Genomic DNA, 21,158 nt, shown 5'->3' with positions numbered 1-21,158 from the left:
GCAAGGATACGACAGAGACTGCAGGTCCTGCACCTTGGACTAGAGGGTTTGAAGCCTTTCCTGGATAATGAAAACACATGCTAGGGCTGTGTTCAGAACCAGGCCAATAAACTCAAGGTGGTGCGACAGATCCCGCATTGAGTTTTAGAGATTGAGGATCCAGCCAAATTTCTGTAAAGTCTACACCATCAGTTGTACATTGGCCTTGGGGCTGTCTGCTGACTGTTGTTGTAGCAGAAGGAAATCCAGATACCCCAAAATGGGGATCCCCCAAGCTCAAAGCAGAGATAACTTTGGGGCCAGCACCTTCATGAAAATTTGTGGTGCGTTGGCAAGACCAAAGGGCAGAGCCACCAACTAAAATTGTTGGTTTCCTACCCCAAAATAAATAGTGCTGATAATACAGAAAAATCGGGAATGTGAAGGTAAGCATCCTTGATGTCCACTGAAGCCAAGAAATCCTCTGAGGAAGAGGAAATCCAACCTGAGGAAAAGTAGCTCCTGTGGAGATGGAGATCTGGAACACTTACAACCCTTCCCAAAAAACGAAGGCAATATTGGGAGTGGGAGGGGTTACACTTTGCAATTTGCTTGTGTCCAGTCACCTGGAGAAGGGGTATAACCCAATGGAAAAGTTAAGAAATCTACATTTTCAGCTGATGTTTCACATATGACAACCAACATATTAATGAACAGAATGAAATTACAAATTTTGGAGACTAATATGATATAGATATTATGGACATATTGCTTAGGAGATCTAATGTGTTGTATTAGCCTCCTGGACCTTGTAATATGATTGGCATCTAACTGATTGGCCTCTTCCCATACATTAACATAAGCACTTTTAATAAAATTAATTCCATTACTGTGGGAGTTATGGAATATGAATTTGAAAGCTTGAGAGGATTGAAATTTCGGTTTTAATTAAAAACCCAGACTTGCAAATGTGTATTGCTCACTAAACTCGACCCTGTCCCCTCACAACTCCTACGACCTCCCTCCTCCTTCATCCTTTGCTCGCTCACCCATATCTTTAATCTCTCCCTCTCTTCTGGCGCATTCCCCTCCCCTCTGAAGCATGCGCACATCACTCCCATACTCAAAAAGCCCTCCCTGGACCCCACTGACCCGAACAACCTTAGACCCATCTCCCTGTTGCCATTTACATCCAAACTCCTTGAGCGCTTAGTCTACAATCGCCTAAGCTTCCACCTCAACGACAACAACCTCCTCGACCCCTTACAGTCCGGCTTCCGTCCCCTACACTCCACCGAAACTGCCTTACTTAAACTCACCAACGACCTGCTAACCGCCAAAGCTAATGGCCACTATTCAGTGCTCCTACTCCTCAACCTCTCCGCGGCTTTCGACACAGCGACCATCCCCTCCTCAAAAATCTACACTCCCTTGGCCTAAGAGACTCCGCTCTGTCCTGGCTCTCATCCTACCTATCACAACGTTCCTTCAGCGTTACCTATAACGCTACCATCTCCCCCTCACTCCCCCTCTCTGTCGGGGTCCCTCAAGGCTCTGTCCTCGGGCCCCTTCTCTTCTCCGTCTACACCTCCTCCCTTGGCCAACTGATACACTCTCACGGCTTCAACTACCACCTTTATGCCGACGACATGCAAATCTATCTCTCGACCCCCCACCTCACCCCCTCAGTCTCCGCCCGAATCACTAGCCTGCTGAACGACATATCAGATTGGATGTTGCTCCACTTCCTTGAACTGAACCTCTCCAAAACCGAGCTCCTAGTTTTCCCCCCAGCCCGTGCCCCCCCCCCCCCCACTGACTTCTCCATCACGTCCAACAATGCCACCATCAGGCCCACCCCGCAAGCCAGAGTACTTGGTGTCATTCTTGACTCCAATCTATCCTTCCTGCCCCAAGTCCAATCGCTAACAAACTCATGAAGACTCCACCTCCGCAACATCTCCAAAATACACCCATTCCTAACCCCAGAAACCACTAAACAGCTCATCCACTCCCTCATCATATCACGACTCAATTACTGCAACTCCCTCCTCACTGGCCTCCCTCACCGCACACTATCCCCGCTTCAATTGATCCTGAATACGGCAGCCAGGCTCATCCACCTTACCAACCGCTCCGTTTCCGCCACCCCCCTCTGCCAATCCCTCCACTGGCTTCCGATTGCCCAATGGATCAAATTCAAAATGCTTACACTGACGTACAAAGCTGTCCATAATACTGCCCCAAACTACATCACTGACCTAATATCCAAATACCACCCAAAACGCACTCTCCGCTCCTCACAAGACCTCCTTCTCTCTAGTTCCCTGGTCTCCTCCTCCCATGCCCGCCTCCAGGACTTCTCCAGGGCATCGCCCATCCTCTGGAACTCCCTACCCCAATCCATCAGACTATCACCTACTCTCCTCTCGGCGCACCCTGAAAACCCACCTCTTCAGGGAAGCGTACCCCGCCCCCTGCTAATTGCCGATCTCCTCCACTCTTCCTACCACTCCATCCCCCACAGCTTTTCCTCCTGTACCACTATCCCTGCCTCCTAGATTGTAAGCTCCAAGGAGCAGGGCCCTTGAACCCCTCGTGTATCGCATTGTATTATTATTATTGTACTGTCTCATGTATTGTCTCCCATTGTAATGTACAGCGCTGAGCGAACTATAGGCACTTTATAAATACTGTATAATAATAATAATAATAAACGATTACCACAGGTTTATTACAACATGACTTTATTAGAAGACTTTTGAAGGGCTTTTGTTAAATGTGTCCTTGAGCTTGTCCTTTTTGCCTCCTCACCTGTTTTAACCACAAAAAGCCCACAACACTGCACAGCAACCGTATGCTTTACAAACAGCTGTGCCATAGCTCTATTCACCTGAATGGACTGCGTTTGGAGGTGGATGCCAGCCAAACACAACATGGGGTATAACACTATGTGTACCACCCCATTTGGCTGCCACTGTATCTTGAAGCAGAACTATACTCACCTATACTCCAGCACGGCTATGTCCTGTAGCTCCCTGCTGGCTTCTTCAGCCTGGCAGCTTCTGGGTATCAATCGCTGGCCATTTTAATTGGTTGGGCCTAGATGATGTCATACCCACGCATGTGCAGCAGTGTAGTCAAGCATTGCCAAAATTCTATACTGACGGACAGGGAGGTAAGCAAATTTAATTAAAAATCCTGTCTGTTCACCAATTTGTATTTTTTCATTAAAGTTCCACATTTAAGTGAATGGTAAAACCACTTATTTTTACAACCCTCCAACCAAAAATTGTAAATTTTCAAAAAGCAAAATAAGCAAAGCACATCCTTATAAATTGTGTACCTGTCATAGCATCTAATGTGGATCTAGGCCTTTCTCTCCTTCCTGTGCAATCTGCATGTTTCACTTCTGACAGATTTCTCCAACACCAGGCATTTTATGGTAAAGGCACACAGGAGGCAATTGACAGCCTCCCTTAAGTGACAATGTGCATGTTTCCCAGTGTAAAGGGGGTTGTGTCTTCAATTCAGGTCTCAGATTACACTCAGCTCTTTGCTGTGGATTGTGTAACATCAGGTCCCTAGTCCATGTAAGCTGAGAAATATGATCTGCTCTGTGTACTTTAGAGGGCTTGTGAGGAAAGAAGGCTGCAACTAGTTGTAGAGCTTATGTGGGAGGATTTCCTTCATTATTGTTCATCACTTGAGGCTTGTCATTTCAATAAGCTAACTTGCAAGTTTATTACCACTTTAAGATGGCTTTTGGGGAACCAAAGGAGACATCGTGTTCTGTACAACTCCATTTGCACGACACAGTTTTGGGTTCGTTAGATCTCATTATTTTCACAGGCAAGGATGGGTATATTACAAAGAATGGGGCATCCCCAACTAAAATGTAATTAAAAATCAAGAAACGTAACAGTTACACATAATGCAGCAACGCCCACACACACAGGACACCCAATGTTAGAGTTGATTTATACTTCCAAGGCAAATATACCTTTGCACACTGGTAGCAACTAGTATTCCAGAGTTTCTTTTCTTCACTCAAGCTAATGTGACCCCAGTGTTGACAGAGAAGGGCAACTGAGGAGCAAACAAGGGAGCTGTGCAGGTGCCTGACCTCCTCCTCATCAACCAATGACATCATTGGTTGTTAGGTCCACAAAGAAAAACCTGTGGCACACATATTAATGGCAGTCCCATTTTATGTTAAGCTCAAAGGTTGCTTTTACATTGATTGTGTATTAACGCTCTAAAGCAGATCTTCACATAAAATCAGAAGTTCTGCTTTTCCCTCTTCCACTGAATATTGAAGGTTTTTTTTTTCAGGGAGTGTGTACCTAATTTTCACAGGTACCTGCCTAGGTGATCCAAACACAAGATCAACCTCCGCCTTCCTGAATGCAACCTCCTGGGACACGACACAGGTCCCAGGAGGCTGCAGGCTGATTAATAAAGCACTCAGTTATGCGTAGTAGGGAGCTGGCCAATAGGAAGTCACAGCTGGACTCCCACACTCAAGATGGCAGCAGCAAAGATCTCAAGACTAGCAAAGAACTGGCCCAGGTGATGACAGCGTTGTATCCCATGGTTGGTGAGTACCTGTTTATTAAACCACTTCAATACCGGGCACTTCTACCCCCTTCCTGCCCAGGCCAATTTTCAGCACTGTCGCACTTTGAATGAAACACCATACCCATATGAAATTTTTATCATTTTTTTCACACAAATAGAACTTTTTTTTGGTGGTATTTAATCACCAGAGTTTTTTTATTTTTTGCTAAAAACAAAAAACACCTGAAACTTTTGAAAAAAAAATGCACTTTTCTTCGTTTCTGTTATAAAATTTTGCAAATAAATAACATTTCTTCATAAAATTAGGTCAAAATGTATTCTGCTACATTTCTTTGGTGAAAATAATAATTGAATTTGTATTTTTTTTTCAAATGTTTCTATTATTTTTTATTATTTTTTTTTATTTTTTTACTATTTTATTTTTCAGCAGTGACCAAAGCAATACAATGTTACCATAGTAACATTGAACTACTCTGGGCAAGTGATCAGGATTTTTTTTTTCTAACACATTATGATTGCTAATACCAATGCATTTCATTAATATTTGCAATCATTGTTACTGAATGAAACTGATCTTTTGTTGTGATTAGCTGTGATTAGGCAAAGCTGATCACGATACAAATGGGCTGTGATTGGCCCTGTCTGTATCATGTGACTGCCTTGACCAGTCACAGCTAACAACATAATTGTATACAATGGATGGCATGACAGGAAACCATTCATTGTATACAATTGACATGTGATCTGCTGTGATTGGTCATATGACACTGGCAACGGGCTGGTGTAATGATGTCATCGTCTGTGTCCTGTGGAAAATAGATAAAAACCAGCACATAGATAAAAGGGAGATAAAAAAAAAACCAAACAAAAAAAAAACCCCAGCATGTCCCCTAGTAAAACACTAGTTTAATCACTCTAACAGTTAACCCTTTGATTGCCCCAGATGTTAACCCCTTACTGCCCAGCGTCATTAGTACAGCTTCAGTGCTTTTTATCAGCACTGGTCACTGTATTTGTGTCACTGAAGATGTGTTAGTGTCAGAATGCCTGCCATACTATCGCCGCCTTTACTAGTATAAAAAATAAAATAAAATTACGGTATATATATCCCCATTTGTAGATTCTATAACTTTCACACAAACCAATATACATTTACTTAATTTTTTTTTTTATGACCAAAGACATGTAGCAGTATACATTTTGGCTTAAATTTCTGAAGAAATTTTTTTATTGGATATGTTGTATAGCAAAAAGTAAAAATTATTGTTAGAAAAAAAAAATTGGGGGGCTTTTTTTATATATGGGCGAAAAAATTAAAAACCTAGGGATGATCAAATACCACCAAAAGAAAGCTCTATTTGTGTGAAAAAATTATAGAAATTTCATTTGTGTACAGTGTTGCATGACCATGCAATTTTCAGTAGTGCAGTGCCGTATAGCAAAAAAATGGCCTGGTCATGAAGGGGAGGGGGTAAACCTTCCAGAGGGCAAGTGGTTATATGTGTTTGAAAAGTGCAAAAAAATACCTGAAGGGTTATTAGGAAAAATGTTGAGATTACAGAACACCCTCCCCTATATTATGGAGAAGGGGGTGAGGCATTTTGTAGTCTTAACATACTATCTGTCGTGACAATGCTGCTTCTATATAGCTACTGTACAGTGAGTGAGTATGGTCACACTAGAACAGGTTGTGTTTTGCTGGCAGGATCACCAGGTTAAAACACCAAAAAAGAAAGCTAACTGCTGCCAACACACCTAAGGACTGATGTGCTGCAATACATTACATTTTTGTTCTCGGGTTTAGATATATACACACACTCTTCCCAGAGAAGCCCTGTTGGTTGGAGCAGAGTGCCAGTCGCATGATGGACCAACGAAGTCCCAAACTGCTACTGACTGGCTCTCCAGCATGCTACCAGCACAGGGTATTTTAACCGTAGCTGCAGCAAATAGTAACAAAATTAAAAAATGTGACAGCCATATTTACTACTGTTTATGCAGTCTTACTAAATTACAGTAATAAAATCTAAAGCTTCACTTGGGCTTTCAGTAAAGTAGCCATCCTAACAGTATATACTGATCAGCCATATCATGGTGACCAGTGACAGCTAAAGTGAATAACAGATTATCTCATTACAATGCCACATGAAAGTGGGTTAGATATATTAGGTAGCAAGTGAACAGATCATCTCTTTAATTGATGTGTTGAAAGCAGAAAAAAATGGACGTCTAAGAATTTTGAGCGACTTTGACAAGAGCCAAATTGTAATGGCTGAACAACTGGGTCAGAGCATCTCCAAAACTGCAGCTCTTGTGGAATGTTCTCGGTCTGCAGTGATCAGAACCTACCATGAGTGGTCCAAGGAAGGAAAGCTGATGAAACAATGATAGGATCATTGGTGTCCACGGCTCATTGATACACATGGGGCACAAAGGCTGGCCTGTGTAGTACGTGCCAAAAGAACAGCTACTGTAGTTCAAAACTGATGAAAAAAGTTAACACTGGTCCCAATAGAAAGGTGTCAGAACACAGTGCATCACAGCTTGTTTGGGGTTGCATAGACGCTAACCAGTCAGGGTGCTCATGCTGACCCATGTCCACAGCCAAAAGTGCCTACAATGGGCATGTGAGCATCAGAACTGGACTACGGAGCAATGGAAGAAGGGGGCCTGGGATCATGAATCTTGTTTTCTTTTACATCATGTGGATGGCTGGCTGCATATGCGTCGCTTACTTGGTGAAGAGATGGCACCACAAAACACTATAGGAAGAAGGCAAGCTGGCGGAAGACGGCTGACAGCTTGGTGCCAAATACCCCAGCATGTTCCTAGAGGTTTAGGTGGAGTCTACACCTCAATGGGTCAGGGTAGTTTTGGTGGCAAAAAGGGGACCTACTCAACATTATGAGGGTGGTCATAAAGTTATGGCTGATCAGTGTATGTACCTCAGGTGGTACTTTGGATTCTTAAATTCAATCTATTCATTATAACAGCTTGGACTTTTACCACAGAAAACCAAATATCAGGAATTATGAAAATTCCTGAGGATTGTTTAGGAAACATTTTAACACAATTAGATCCGGTAATGTACTCACATCTACTCATAAGAGGCACTTCAATTAAGTGAGTCCTACTAAGGGTGCAATGGCTTTTTTAAAAGGTTACTTCTCTGCACATATTCCAGTGTAACATTTTTATATGAGCCAGATCCTTCCGTTACTTTTCCTTTCCTGCTCTGTGCTTACATTACTCAGCTGTAGAATGTACACTTTCTCCTGTATTGCAGCTGCTTTCTTTTTCAGTTTCCTTTCTCCTCCCATCCCTGGCTTGATTCATATTTCCTTTCAGCTTCTTCACTCACTTCTGTTCCATATTCAGCTGTTTGTCAAACTTGCAAACTACTCAAACTGCTTTACATTTTATAGTCCGTTTTATTGTCAATCCCATTCTGACAAAATGTTTATGTTCACCTCTCCTAGCCTTTTTATATGAAACATTCATTTTTTTTTTCTTTCTCTTTTGTTCCCTGACTTCCCAGCAGTGTTCACTCCCTCGTCTCCCTGCTCCCCAGGCTCTTTGCCAGCAAGTGGATACTTTTAGCCTGAGTAACATCCTCTACGGCAGAGCCTTCTTCCCATCCTGAGTATTTGAAGTGGAGGCACACAAGAGGGAAGGGAAACGGGTTCCTCTGCTTCTAGCACAGGATGTCAAAATGTCCCACCCGCTTGGGCAAACAATGTGCGTCTTCTATAGAATTCAGATATAGGTATTTATAACTTTCCTTTCCATTTTTTGATTGTTGCATGAAAGGCACATGAGCACAAACTGTTTATAATTACTTATTCCAAGCAACAGGTCTGCTTTAAACATCACTGAACACATGGAAATCAAGTTAAAATTAAAGTACGTGACACTTCAAACACCGAGAAACAGATTAAAAAAGCATCTGTGTTTTTTTTCTCATTGCCAGAACACAAAATATGTACAATATTGGTTCTGCTCATTATTATTTTTTTTTAAAGCAGTAATGTGTATTTTTAATGCTTAACAACCAGAGAACTATATTCCTATGTGGTAAAACACAAAGTTGTATACACATACATTTTAAGGAAAATAACAGCTGTAGGAGAAAGATTAAAATGTTGGCCTTTATTATTAAGGTATTCTAAGGCTCTTTAAGGTAATCAAAGCAATGAAAGTTGAATGCTAAACTTCAGACAACACTTGAAGTAAAACAGAGTGAAAGCAGTTTGCAATAAGTCTTTTAATAAAATATATGTAAAGTATGTAATTCATTTTGTTATATTTCACAAAATTTTGTTAAAAGAATCTGATATCTACAAAAAGAACACTCAGGCATGTAGCAATTTACTATTTAGAAAAAGGAGCCAATTTCAGCTCAGTCGGTTTCTGGCTACAATGTAACAAAATTAATGATGCGTGCACAGGCATAGCACAGTTTAGTATGCTCCAAATCAATGTAGCAGTTTCACTGCAAAAGTTAAAAAAAAAAAAAAAAAAAAAAAAATCAAGTCTGACATTCCACCAATGATAAATGCATAATGGCTACATTAATTTAAAGTTAACAGATGAATAACATTTTTATCAAATTGACAACCTGTAATTTAAGTTTAAAGGATACCTTCACCTTTGGGAACATGTTCCCGATCCTGCAGCTGCCCCCCCCCCCCCGACAAAAGTACAGGGAGCACTTCCCTGTACTAGCTGTCACTTTTCAAAAACAGCTCTGCCCACACAGCCATATCATTCTGCTGTGAGCGCTGTGGTATTTCATGAAGTCTTCCTGTTAGCAAGTATTGGCTTGCTTGTTACCTGCAAAAAATGTGCATTTATTATTTTTTGTGGAAAGGTGAACATATGCTTTAACTTGCCTATTCTTGAAAAACTATTGGGTTCACTTAAAGTGGTATCCCAGCCCCACGTAACTAATCTTATAAACACTCCCTCCCTCCTCATAGCACCTATTCTGACTGATCAGCGTAAGAAAGCTGTATTCTTACCTGTTTTCAGGCCACACCAGTTCAGTCATGTGATTTGGCTCCCTTGTGTCAGCCAGCGCAGCTGCAGGGGAGAGGAGGGAGTGCCAACAACAGATGGGCTTATTGAAGCCTATGGGTGACCTCATGCTGCCAGGCATTACTAGCCATTGTTGGAGTGCTCTCTCCTCATCTCTGCTCCCAACACTGGATAACACAGGGGAGATCATGTTCCAGGAGCAACCTGGAAAAGGAAAGTATACAGATCTTTCTTACACAGCTTAGTTAGAATAGATATTAGCAGAGGGGAGAGAGCATTTTTAAGATTAGCTAGGGGTGCCTGGAATTCCACTTTAACAGATACACTCTGAAGTTCAACGGTCTTGCATTCCCTTTTCCCGTGTCACTCCCCTTGGCTGCCAGAAATTAAAAACACCTGCTACAGAGTATGCATGCAACTCACTTGCCTTCCTGCAATACAACACTGGTGTTTAGGGAATGATACTCAGGCACCCAACATACAGACAAGAGACAAATAAAAAAAAATTGCGTAAGTTTGAGCACCTGGGAAAGACAGCTGTTAGGTGAAGCTACTTGCCTGGGTAGCACAGATTAAAGGAACAATTGTTGTAACTGTGTTAAAAGCAGAACTTCAAGCAAACATTTAAATATGGAATTGATACACTTGTGTTCAATCTGCCAAAGATTTGTAATTCTGTGCAGCCAGTTTAGGCCTTGTTAACAGTTTGACAGCCATGCGAGTGCAAAACCCTGAATGCAGACAGTGTGCATTTGGGCCCCTGCAGCTGTGGGTCCCAAATGGCATGAATGGGACTGCCTACATGAAACACTTGTGCATCCCCATGCGGGCAAAGACAGCCCTTGTACTAGTGTATGCTGTAGTATGCCCATGTGAACAAGGCCATAGAGTTTCCCACAACACACTTCAACCAGTAATACTGAAGGAGCCCAGTCTGGTTAAGAACAAGCAACAGCCACTTATTGCAGAATGAAGTCAGCACATGTCTGTTGCAGCACAGTCTGAATGACTCCTAGTGCTGTACCTTTTTAGGAATACAGGAGAAAATAAGTATATTAAGTCGCTTTCAATTTAAGGGAGTACATTTAGGGCTAGTTCACACTAGATGCAGTCCAGTGCATTTTTCCTGCATCAAAAATGCATGCACAGTGTTTTCTATGTATTCCAATGGCACTGGTTCACACTAGTGCTGTCAGTTTCTGATGCAGAAAAAAAAAAAAAGTAGAACATGCTGCATTTTTTCTCCACAGAACCATACTGGAACATAGCAAACTGCACTGGAACTGCGTGTGGTGTGAACTGTAAACAAAAACTTATACAGAATGCATCAGGAGTGCATTTTTGTAGTGTGAACAGGCCCTTAGGGGAATACATGGTGTTTTTTCTCTGCCTGGGATATAGCTTAAGGGCCAGTTCACACTACAAAAATGCACTCCGGATAAGTTTTTGCTCACAGTTCACACCACATGTAGTTCCAGTGCAGTTTTGATGCAGTTTGCTATGTTTCAGTATGGCTCTGTGTAGAAAAAAATGCAGCATACTCTACTTTTTTTTCTGCACCAGAAACTGACTGCACTGGTGTGAACTAGGGCCACTGGAATATATGGAAAACACAGTGCATGCATTTTTGATGCAGAAAAAAAGCACACTGAACTGCATCTAGTGTGAACTAGCCCTAAGGGCTCATTTACACAGTAAGGGCTTAACACACTCAAATGCAAGTCATGGCTATTGCACATTGAAAGATTGTTTTCTATTTGCCCCATTCACACAATGCTGGTGTGGTTTCTGGTGCAGTAAGGTAGACAAAAATGCAGACATGTAGAATTTTACCACAGTACACTGAGAGGCACTGAGCTGCTGTGCAGAGAATTTAATGTGTCAAAGGGCTTAATGTTTAAAAAAAGATAAAAACACACCACACTTCTCTCTGCTGGAATTCACACCAATAGCTGCCTGCACAGTGCAGAGAGCCCTAAGCTGCCCATAGATGACTGTCTCCCAATTGAATAGATTTCCCCAACCACACAAGCGAGGTGGATGGAAGAATACTCTTCGCTATTGTATTCTGACAGCAGGGACTCCTCCACTGTCAGAATACACTGTTCAGCACCTGCATCCAACCAAAACTTACCAACAGTCCCGTTCAAGATCATTAGATTGACTCTTCTTGATTCCAATTTGGATGGCTCCTACAGAAATGTCTGAATTTTGATCCATCCAAAGCCAGTTTCAGAGTCAGATATGGCTTTAAATTCAACTTCATACCAAACAAAAGATCACTATCTCTGTATAAGCCCTCATGCACACTGGACGTTTTGATAACACTGGTAATGTTAGCTGTGTAAAGTCACGTTAAAAAATGTTTTTCACCTTTTCTTAGTGTTTTTGCATTAGCGTTTAGCAGAGTTTTTCTGCTATTAGTGACGTTTGCAGTTTTTAGAGGTTGTGAAAAAAAAATTTTTTTTTGGTCTAAAAAAAGTCCAAAAACGCCAGTCTGCTGTGTCTTACAGCGTTAGAGCATTTTTACAGTTAAAAAACTCCTCTAGAAACCTACTAATCCTGGGTTTTTTTTCCAGCCAAAAAATGTTGATTACAGTCTTGTGTGTGCATTGACACATAGGATAACAAGCTGGGGGGTTTACTGGCTGTAGAAAAAACGTCAAAAACAGCAGCTGTAAAAACATCATGTGTACATGAGGACTAACAGTAAACATTTTGGTTCACAATGACTATAAAGAGATCTGTTAAACTTTCCATTTAGGACTCCTAACTAGAGGGCAATTGTGCCTTGGTAGGAAAATTAAGCTACATGGGGGAAAAAAAAAAAAAAAAAGACTTTGTGCTCCAAGGTGGTTGGGTCTGCCAATAAAGATGACACAAATATCACTTGCTGGTGGCATGCATGAGACAATGTACTTTTTATAGTATAAGCTCCAGGGGCACTCAACTGTAAATCAGGTCCTGGGTCAGTGACACATGAAAGAAAGACAGGAATGATAGCCTTGCAGTATGAATCTTTAAAAATAAGTCAGAAATGGCAACTTTGATTTTTTTGCACTGCAAGGTTTCCTGTAACTAATATTTAACTTTGGAGTGCTTTCAGTTGAAGTTGCATTAGCTATATAAACATATAAACAATTACACAGGAGAAAGTACAACTCCCGCTGTGGCTGTGTACAAATACCTTGCAGTATTAAGGGTAAGCTCTGTCACCAAAATTAAACAAGTTGTGCAAAGCTGTTTAAGGCATCCCAAGGGAACAATAAGATCTGCGGCTATCAGAAGAACTCACAAGAACAATCCTCTCTCTTCTCACTGAGCACTGATTACTATTGTATCCACTTATGTCCCTATATATCACTTATGCAGAGTTGTAAAACAGTGAGATTGTGTTGCAGCACTTTTGAGAACAGGTAGCCTTCTCTCAGCCTACTATCTTTGGGGAGACATCAGGAAGACTATGGCCACCATTTTAGGGGGAATGGTGAGAAAATGTGTCATTTTTCACACTGCTCATAGGGTGGCAAGGAACATGGAGAGACAAATTCATAATGTAGAGGGAGTTCATGTATATAGGATTGTGCATGTTCAAGGTAGACATGAGGTATGTGCATAAGGTCTTTAAGCCTGGTCCACACCATCGAAATGCAGTCCAGATGAGTTTCTGCTTGCGCGTTTTTGATGAGTTTTTAAGTGTTCTGGTGCATTTTTTCTTTACTTTAAATAAGGACTTGCATTCTGGTGCATTTTTTATGAGTTTTCCAGTACAGTTTAGTGCAGGAAAAGTGCAGCATGTTCTCCTTTATTTCTGGAACTGGAACACACTGGAACTGACCGCATTGTTGTGAACTATTGCATTGGAAACCATATAACCTATTATCCATGTATTTTTGATGCAGAAAAAAATGCACTGGACTGCATGAGTGTGAACCAGTCCTAAATGGAAACAAAATCATACATAGAAGCACACACAAACAAGGGAAGAATAAAAACAAAAAAGCAAGCAACACATTAATAGTTGGACACAGAAATGTTGAACCCATTCACAGCCAAATGAGGAATGGGTGATTGCTTTATTTACAGCCCACAGACTTGGAGTATAGCATATACACAGTTAAACCCAATAAACGAAATATATACAAGTGTTAAAGGAGGCTCTTTTCCTTTACCCTCTCCCCATAGCTCCATAGGTTCTGGTCATTCCTTTGAAGGTGGAGAGGTATAAATCAGTGGTTTCAAGTCAAGTCACACACATACTCATTCTATGCAAAAAGAAAGGATAACTGCTCTGCTGCATGATCTCTCCTGCATACAAAAGAAAAGCAGTCAGTTTGTACACATCAGAAAGAAAAAAAAAAAAAAAAAAAAACACAAAATGGACCCACGCACCTACTTTGATGCGCAGCTCATACCAACCACGTAAAGGAGTAGGGAAACAATCTCATTCAAAATGGCTACAACATACAAATTTTCATATTGCACACCGAGCTCTAATCTCGCTCACTCATTTCAACAAATTGGAAAGATACTTACAAAACATTCAATCTTATACACAATTCAAATATAGAGATATCAATATTCCTCTCTTTATACATAAATTTATATAAAAAGTTACTTTGGCTTTTGTGCTGAAAATAGGGATGGTCACAAAATCTCGTTTAAAAAATCCAAGCATGCCTCTTCTAGGAGAAAGCTGCCTGTTCTGTCCATTAGCCCCTTGAAGCGGCCAGCTGACATAGATATAGGCCTTCTAGCCAGGGAAAGCTCAACAGTTAAGTTGGTGCAGCTGAGAGGGGCAGAGAAAACTCTCATGATCCTCCTAGGTATCCAAAGTGATTCTGGTCAGTTTCACACAGTTGAAGACTTGGTTTAGTTTCAAGAGGGTCTTTGGTACACTGGAGAGGTGGTCTGACTTTGAAAAAATCAGACACATAACGCACCTGTGAAGTAAAGTTAAAAAGAAATAGATAAGAAAAACAGACTAATATGAGGAAATTATTTGAAAGAATGACAAACTTACACATTTTCCTTAAATTCACATGTTTGAGGTAGACTTTATGTTATGAGAATAGTATGAATATGAGGAGGGAGAGACAAAAAGGATTTCATACACGTTAAGAAGAAGAAAAAAAAATGGGATTTTTTTGTTACTGTAGAAATCGCTTTCTCTGAGTTCATAGACGGACACAGCTCTTCTGATTTTTGACCATAGGGTTATATCGACACCTATGGGAGTAGGACACTAGGCAGGAAAGAACTCAGCACTGCCTATTGGCAGTCCTGGCTGGTATAAAACCCCCTCTCTGCTATAGGCAATCCAGTGTGTAACAAAGCAGTGTCAGAAGTATAAACTCCAAATAGAGGGGTTGGTGTCCGTCAATGAACTCAAAGAAAGGGATTTTACAGTGATTAACAAACAAAATCCCATTTTCTCTTACATTTATTGATGGCTCTTGATTCTTGACCATAGGGATGTCCCAAACAGTGCCACAACGAGGGGTGGGGAAAATAGAACCAACTAGAGCAGCGATTCTCAACCTGTGGGTCGCGACCCCTTTGGGGGTCGAACAACCCTTTCACAGGGGTCTCCTAAGACACATATTTCCGATGGTCTTAGGAACCGAGACACCGCTCCGCTATCAGTCTCCAGGCGGGTCCGCCCACATGCAGATACATCCACATTTCCCTGGACCTCAATGTGTGTGCGGGATGACATGCCGCCCCTGTCATCTGGCCACATCCCCGGGATCACTCAACAGCTCCGCCTCCTCGCCAGTGATTGGCTGCCGGAACTGTAGCTCAGGAGAGGCACACAGGCGGCCAATCACCGGCGAGGAGGTGGAGCTTGGAGAGGAGGAGCCGAGCAGCAGCGCGAAGATCAAAGAAGATCGAGCGAGGGAGTGGCCGGAGAAGGAAGACAGCTGACAGGTAAGTGTCTGTAGCGTGCAGATGGTGCTGCTGAAGCCAGGTATGCTGGCTGTAGATGGGAGAGGGAGGGAGCGAGCCCAGGAGTCAGCAAGGTAAGTATCATTGGTGTCAGTGGGAGGAATAGTGCCCCATCATTGGTATCACCAATACTATTTCCTCCCCCCCACTGACACCAACGATGGGGAACTATTCCTCCCCCCGCTGACACCAACGATGGGGCACTATTCCTCCCCCCCGCTGACACCAACGATGGGGCACTATTCCTCCCCCCAATGACACCAACGATGGGGCACTACCCCCCCCCAGTGACACCAATGATGGGGCACAATTCCCCCCCACACTAGTATCAATGATGGGGCACTATTCCCCCCCCCCCCCACTGACACCAATGATGGGGCACTATTCCTCCCACTGACACCAACAATGTGGCACTATTCCTCCCACTGATACCAATGATGGGACACTATTCCTCCCACTGATACCAACGATGGGACACTATTCCTCCCACTGACATCAGTGATGTGGCACTACTCCTCTCACTGACACCAATGATGTGGCACTACTCGTCTCACTGACACCAATGATGTGGCACTACTCCCACTGCAAAATTACAGTTATGAAGTAGCAACGAAAATAATTTTATGGTTGGGGGTCACCACAACATGAGGAACTGTATTAAAGGGTCACGGCATTAGGAAGGTTGAGAACCACTGAACTAGAGTGACCAGGCAAACATGCCAAACACCCAAAAAAAAACCCTAAAGAGGCAAACAAGGATCTTAAAACATTACCCTGCAGCCACGTGAACAAAAACCAGCATTGCAGAGGCCAAACCATTAACTGGTAAAATCTAGCAAGTAAGCACAGACGACCAACCAGGCAGCCGCCCAACAAACTTAAGAAACAGATGCCTGTTCACACAGGATACACGCAGCACCCTAGTATAATGGACCATGATGAAGAAAAGGAGGACCCCGCCTCTTAAAAGGGTACAACAGAAGCTTCCATCAGAGTCAATGGGAAAACGAGTCTCATTGGCTGCCCTGGGGCCGCAGCGAGCCGTATAAGAGGCCGACCTCTGGCGGGAGGCTGCAGTGGACAGGAACCACGAACCACAAACCACCTGACCCACATCCAAGAAGTGCAACACAGCCTCCTAAGAATGTGACGGCTGTGGACAAAAGAAGGCAGGACAATGTCCTAAGGCAGGCGAAAGGCTGACACCATCTTCAATAGAAAGGAGGGGCACCAACAAGAACCTCCCCAGTCTTGTGTAAAACTCATTAGGGAAACTCACAAGAAAAGACACCAGCCCAGGCACCCACTTCATAGAAGCAATGGTAACCAAGAAGACAACTTATGAAGAAAGAGTATATCCAGATAATCTCCAAAGGAAAGCTGCGGGAGAACCAAAAGACCCAATGCAAGTCCAACGGCAACAGTTAGGGCATGGTGAGTACCAGACAACAAACACATTGACTCAAGGTGCAAACAGGAAATGCATGGCCAAGGGACGCTGAAGAAAGACGACGAGGGCAGAACTTGACCTGTAAGGAAAACTCAAGGCAAGATGCTGTGCAATACCCTGGTGAAGAAAGGCAAACACCTGAGCCACCTGGGGGGTGTGGTGTTAACAGAAAAAGACAGCCAGAACTTACCCCAGGCATAAAATACATCATCCAAAAGAGGAACTCACGAACCGTCAACATAATTGGGAAACCCAAAAACTGAAAACCCCATGTTCCACCAACTCTGACTTGCAAGAACCATGCCAACAGCAAGAGATTGTAAACCCTCCAAAGAGGCAACTACCAGGAAGCGTCCGAGACCACCAGCTGCACCACAAAAATGTAGCAGCCTGAAGCTGCCAAAATGACCGGAATCCCTATCCCGTGATCTTGTGCAGCAGGTGAAGAAGCAGCTAGAAGGGCAAAAACATGGAACAAAGACGATACTGGTCCCCCAATGTCCCCAGAGCATCCAATGCATCCGACCAGGGGCAGTCCCACACTCATGCCACAACTGGGGCACAATCCTGTTGAAGGGTGCCAGATCTGACAAGACGCATCCAGGGGTAGGAACACCCCTTCTTGATTCAGCGACTGACAACTGAGGCAATCTGCAGCCAATTCTTGACACTGAGAATGTGTAAGTTGGATAGAGCCAGAATGTGCTGTTCCGCCCACTGCATAAAGTGAGAAGCCTCTAGCGTCACCGCCACTCTACTTGTCACCTTAGTGGAGGGTATAGGCCACTTTGGTGACATCATCTGACAGGATCCTGACTAGGAGACCCCAGAGAAGGTTTGATCAGCGCTTCAGAGACAACCGGAGCACCACAGCTCCAGGACATTGACAGGCAAGCAAGCCTCCACTGGAGTCCAACAGTCTAAAGCCAATTTGGAGCACACAACTAAACACTAGCCAAGCAGGCTGGTATCCTTCAGGACAACTGTCTAGTGGAGGGGAAAAACAAAATGGATGTCCGGCTCACAGGGCATGGAACTAAAACCAGGGTGTGGGTGAGGGTGATGTCAGCCATGGTAACACTGATATGGACTATGGACAACCGGTCATATGTGTTCCTGCGTGACGTTTAACTCGCTGGCCTGCCCCAGTCTAGGAAAGGGCTTAGTTGCAGCCAACCAAGCACTGAGCTTCAGGTCTGTGAAAGTTTGATGGCCAGACTGCGGTGACCACTGGATCTAGATTTTCCAGCCCATCACCCAGCCCAGCTGTTGATTGAAGAGCTCTACAGGAAAAAAGGTAAAAAATGCTATGGAGCCACAGGTCCCAGCAGGGAACTAGGTCCTTACTCCTGAACGCTAGGCAGAAAAACAGGATTGCCTATAGCAGAGAAGGGGTTTTTATACCAGCTAGGACTGCCCATAGGTGGTACCGAGTTCTTTCCTGCCTATTGTCCTACTTCTGTAGGTGGCGATAAAAACCTATGGTCAAGAATCAGAAGACCTGTGTTGCAAGAGAAAAGTAAGTAATGACATCAATGATCAGAATCATATGCAATATAAATATGTATATAAAATCTTTATAGTTCATATAGTTTATTAGGCTTTTCGTCTTAAAGACAAGTAGTAAACTTACTGTGAGCGCAGCAACAAGTGCCCCTTGAAGAAGTCCCACCAGAACATCACTCCAGTGGTGTTTATAATCAGATACACGTGTATATCCAACATACAGGGCAAAGGAGAAGAGGAAGAATTGTACAGTGGGCCGCAGAAGGCGAGCCCACTTTCCACACAACCGGGCCTGGACATATAACTGGAAATAAAAAGAATATTTTCATTTATAATAGCTTCATGAAAAGTATTGCATTTAACTCACAGTAACCTATGACCTAGAAAAATAAAATATTTTCACTCCTAAAAAAGGCCCCAATTATAACAAATATCAATTCATGGATTTTGCTAAATCAATTTTCATCTCAGTGAGCTGTGGGAAACGGATTATGTTTGAAGAAAGTGTTTTTCAGGGAAGGGTAGTTTGTGGATAAAAGCTTTTTGTAAAATTCTGAAATCTTTTCAGTAATGCTAATTTATCAACTTATTTATTAGCAGTAATGCTAATTTAAAGCTGACGTTTTTCAAAAACCTGTAATGTCCCTCTGTCAATCCTTGATTCTACCACAAGGGGTTTCATACATGTTCGTGCCTGTGGTCAAAGCACCTTGAAAACTAGAGCTGTCATTTAGATGCAGTGCAGCAGCAGACATCAGCTGACATAATACAAAGTGTGCCCTTAACAAAAAATTAATTGAGACTGCAATACAAGCTTACACGTGAAATTACCAGGTGATAAGCATGACTTCACAATAAATTTCTCAGCCAGCAAGAAAAAAAAACCTCAAAAGCAAAAGTCCAGGCAGTTAGCAGAATGCAAATGAATACAGTTCTGTAATGGCTATTACATCGTGCTGATAGGAGATAGCGTAGCAAGAACTAGGGCATCAGTCTTCTGTTTTTTTCCCTTCACTGTTCAGTCACAGGGTGGGCAGGAGACCTGTTTGTACAAGTAAAAATGCAGCAGAGAAAGATCAAGTTCTCTCTCCTGCTAAATAGGGCTGTGCAGTGTGGGAGAACTGTGTAAACCTCGGGACTGGATTCACAGAAACACAAAACATTTGGTATATAAAATGATTCCTTTAAAAGAAGTTCAGGAATGGAAAAAAAAACCCAAAAAAAAAACCAAACATTTATACTTGCCTAGGTAGATGCAGTATCAGTCCCCCCGTGTTTTTAAGACCAAGAACTAAGCAATCAAGCACCGCTGATCCCTCAGTTCCCATGCACAAAAAAATTAAATATTTGCTCTGGGGTGGGGGGGGGGTGCCAAATGCTAAAAATGCTTTGTAAAAGCTTGGCATAACACAAAGTGTGCCCAAAACAAGATCCCACACTGCTCTTATACAAACTGAAGCCCATGGTGAACAAGGCCTTTAGGACTTTAACCTTGCATTGAATTACTGCAGTCCATTGTAAAGCAGAGCTCAGACTGAAAGAGGGAGAAGCAGTTAAAGGAATCTGCAGCTTCTCCTTTCACTTACCAGTCACAGGCTGGGGAGGGACCAATTCTGTAGGCGTTATTAAACTACAACAGAGAAAAATCAGGTCCCCTCCTCTGCCAGATAAAACTGTGCTGTGTGAATCTCAGGACTGGACGGACAGAAATATAAATCTTTTGGCAAACCACTCCAACATATATTTTTAACTGGTGCATTTGGCAGTCTGTCTAGAGTTCCAACTTTACATTTCACTAAGCTGAACTATATACAGTTCATTCAAAACATCACTTACATTGTTTCTTGTGAACAGAGGCACGGTTTTAACCCTGCTAGGTTGCCTGATGTCTCTGAGACCTTAAAAAAGATTTTGCTCCTACCACTGCTGTTACAATCGGGTTCAGCTTTATGTTAAACAGTAATGTCACCAGACCCTGCATAGGACACTTCTACTATCGTCCCAAAACACCTGCAGCAATACAGTAGTTGACTAAATCCTACCAGTTTCTTCAAAATAAAGGAATTGGTTTTAGTTCACTAAAATAAATGGCAAATCCCTACCGAAAAATACTTGTCAGGCTAAAAATGAAGATCCTTTTTCTCTGTCACATGAGAACAATAAAATTCAGTGCACACAATACAAAAGATGTACTTCCACCGTATGGCTCACTGTCTACGTTCTAAAGGGTTTCTATTTATTACTCAAGACACTTCAAAAGATCTAAGTGTAGAACTTCTAAAATGATGTTTCCAAAAACAAGAAGTAAAATTTCCTAATAGAATAGGCACTGAAAAGCAAACGGTGAAGTGGAGATAGATTTAATGCATCATAACAGTACAAGAACACCTGAAGACATACTTACCGAGAGGAACAACATGCAATACATTCCAAATGAAGAGTGTCCAGAATAGAAAGACAACCTGCAAAAAAACCAAACAAAATGAGAACATTCATGATACTAAAACCAGTATCAATCCAAAATTAATGTAAATCAGTGCACTATGGAGGTGGGAGACAGTGCTATATTTTGCCTGTACTGTACCGTACAATACTCAATACTTCTGTGAAAGACTCTGAAAACACAGATTAAAAAGTTTACTTGGAATTAGCCATT

At 42.4% G+C, this 21,158-nt stretch overlaps 1 protein-coding gene across 1 annotated transcript in view; it reads right to left on the bottom strand.

Moving 5' to 3' along the window:
- Nucleotides 1–8,809: 8,809 nt before the first annotated feature.
- The window catches only part of PLPP2 (phospholipid phosphatase 2), a 49,615-nt gene continuing 37,266 nt past the window's right edge, over nucleotides 8,810–21,158 (bottom strand). Inside the window, exons 4-6 of the mRNA XM_089667072.1 lie at nucleotides 20,907–20,964; nucleotides 18,630–18,806; nucleotides 8,810–14,540 (exon numbers count right to left, since the gene is read on the bottom strand). Coding sequence (XP_089523198.1) covers nucleotides 14,409–14,540; nucleotides 18,630–18,806; nucleotides 20,907–20,964 — 367 coding nt within the window. The 3' untranslated portion in view covers nucleotides 8,810–14,408. The remainder of the gene's footprint in view (nucleotides 14,541–18,629; nucleotides 18,807–20,906; nucleotides 20,965–21,158) is intronic.

The sequence above is a fragment of the Staurois parvus genome, unplaced genomic scaffold, assembly GCF_062004578.1.
Source record: "Staurois parvus isolate SC_StPar_1 unplaced genomic scaffold, SC_StPar_1.0 ptg000053l, whole genome shotgun sequence".
Taxonomy (NCBI): Eukaryota; Metazoa; Chordata; class Amphibia; order Anura; family Ranidae; genus Staurois; species Staurois parvus.
Note: the sequence above shows the minus strand (reverse complement) of the source record. Positions and strands in the feature narration are given on the sequence as shown.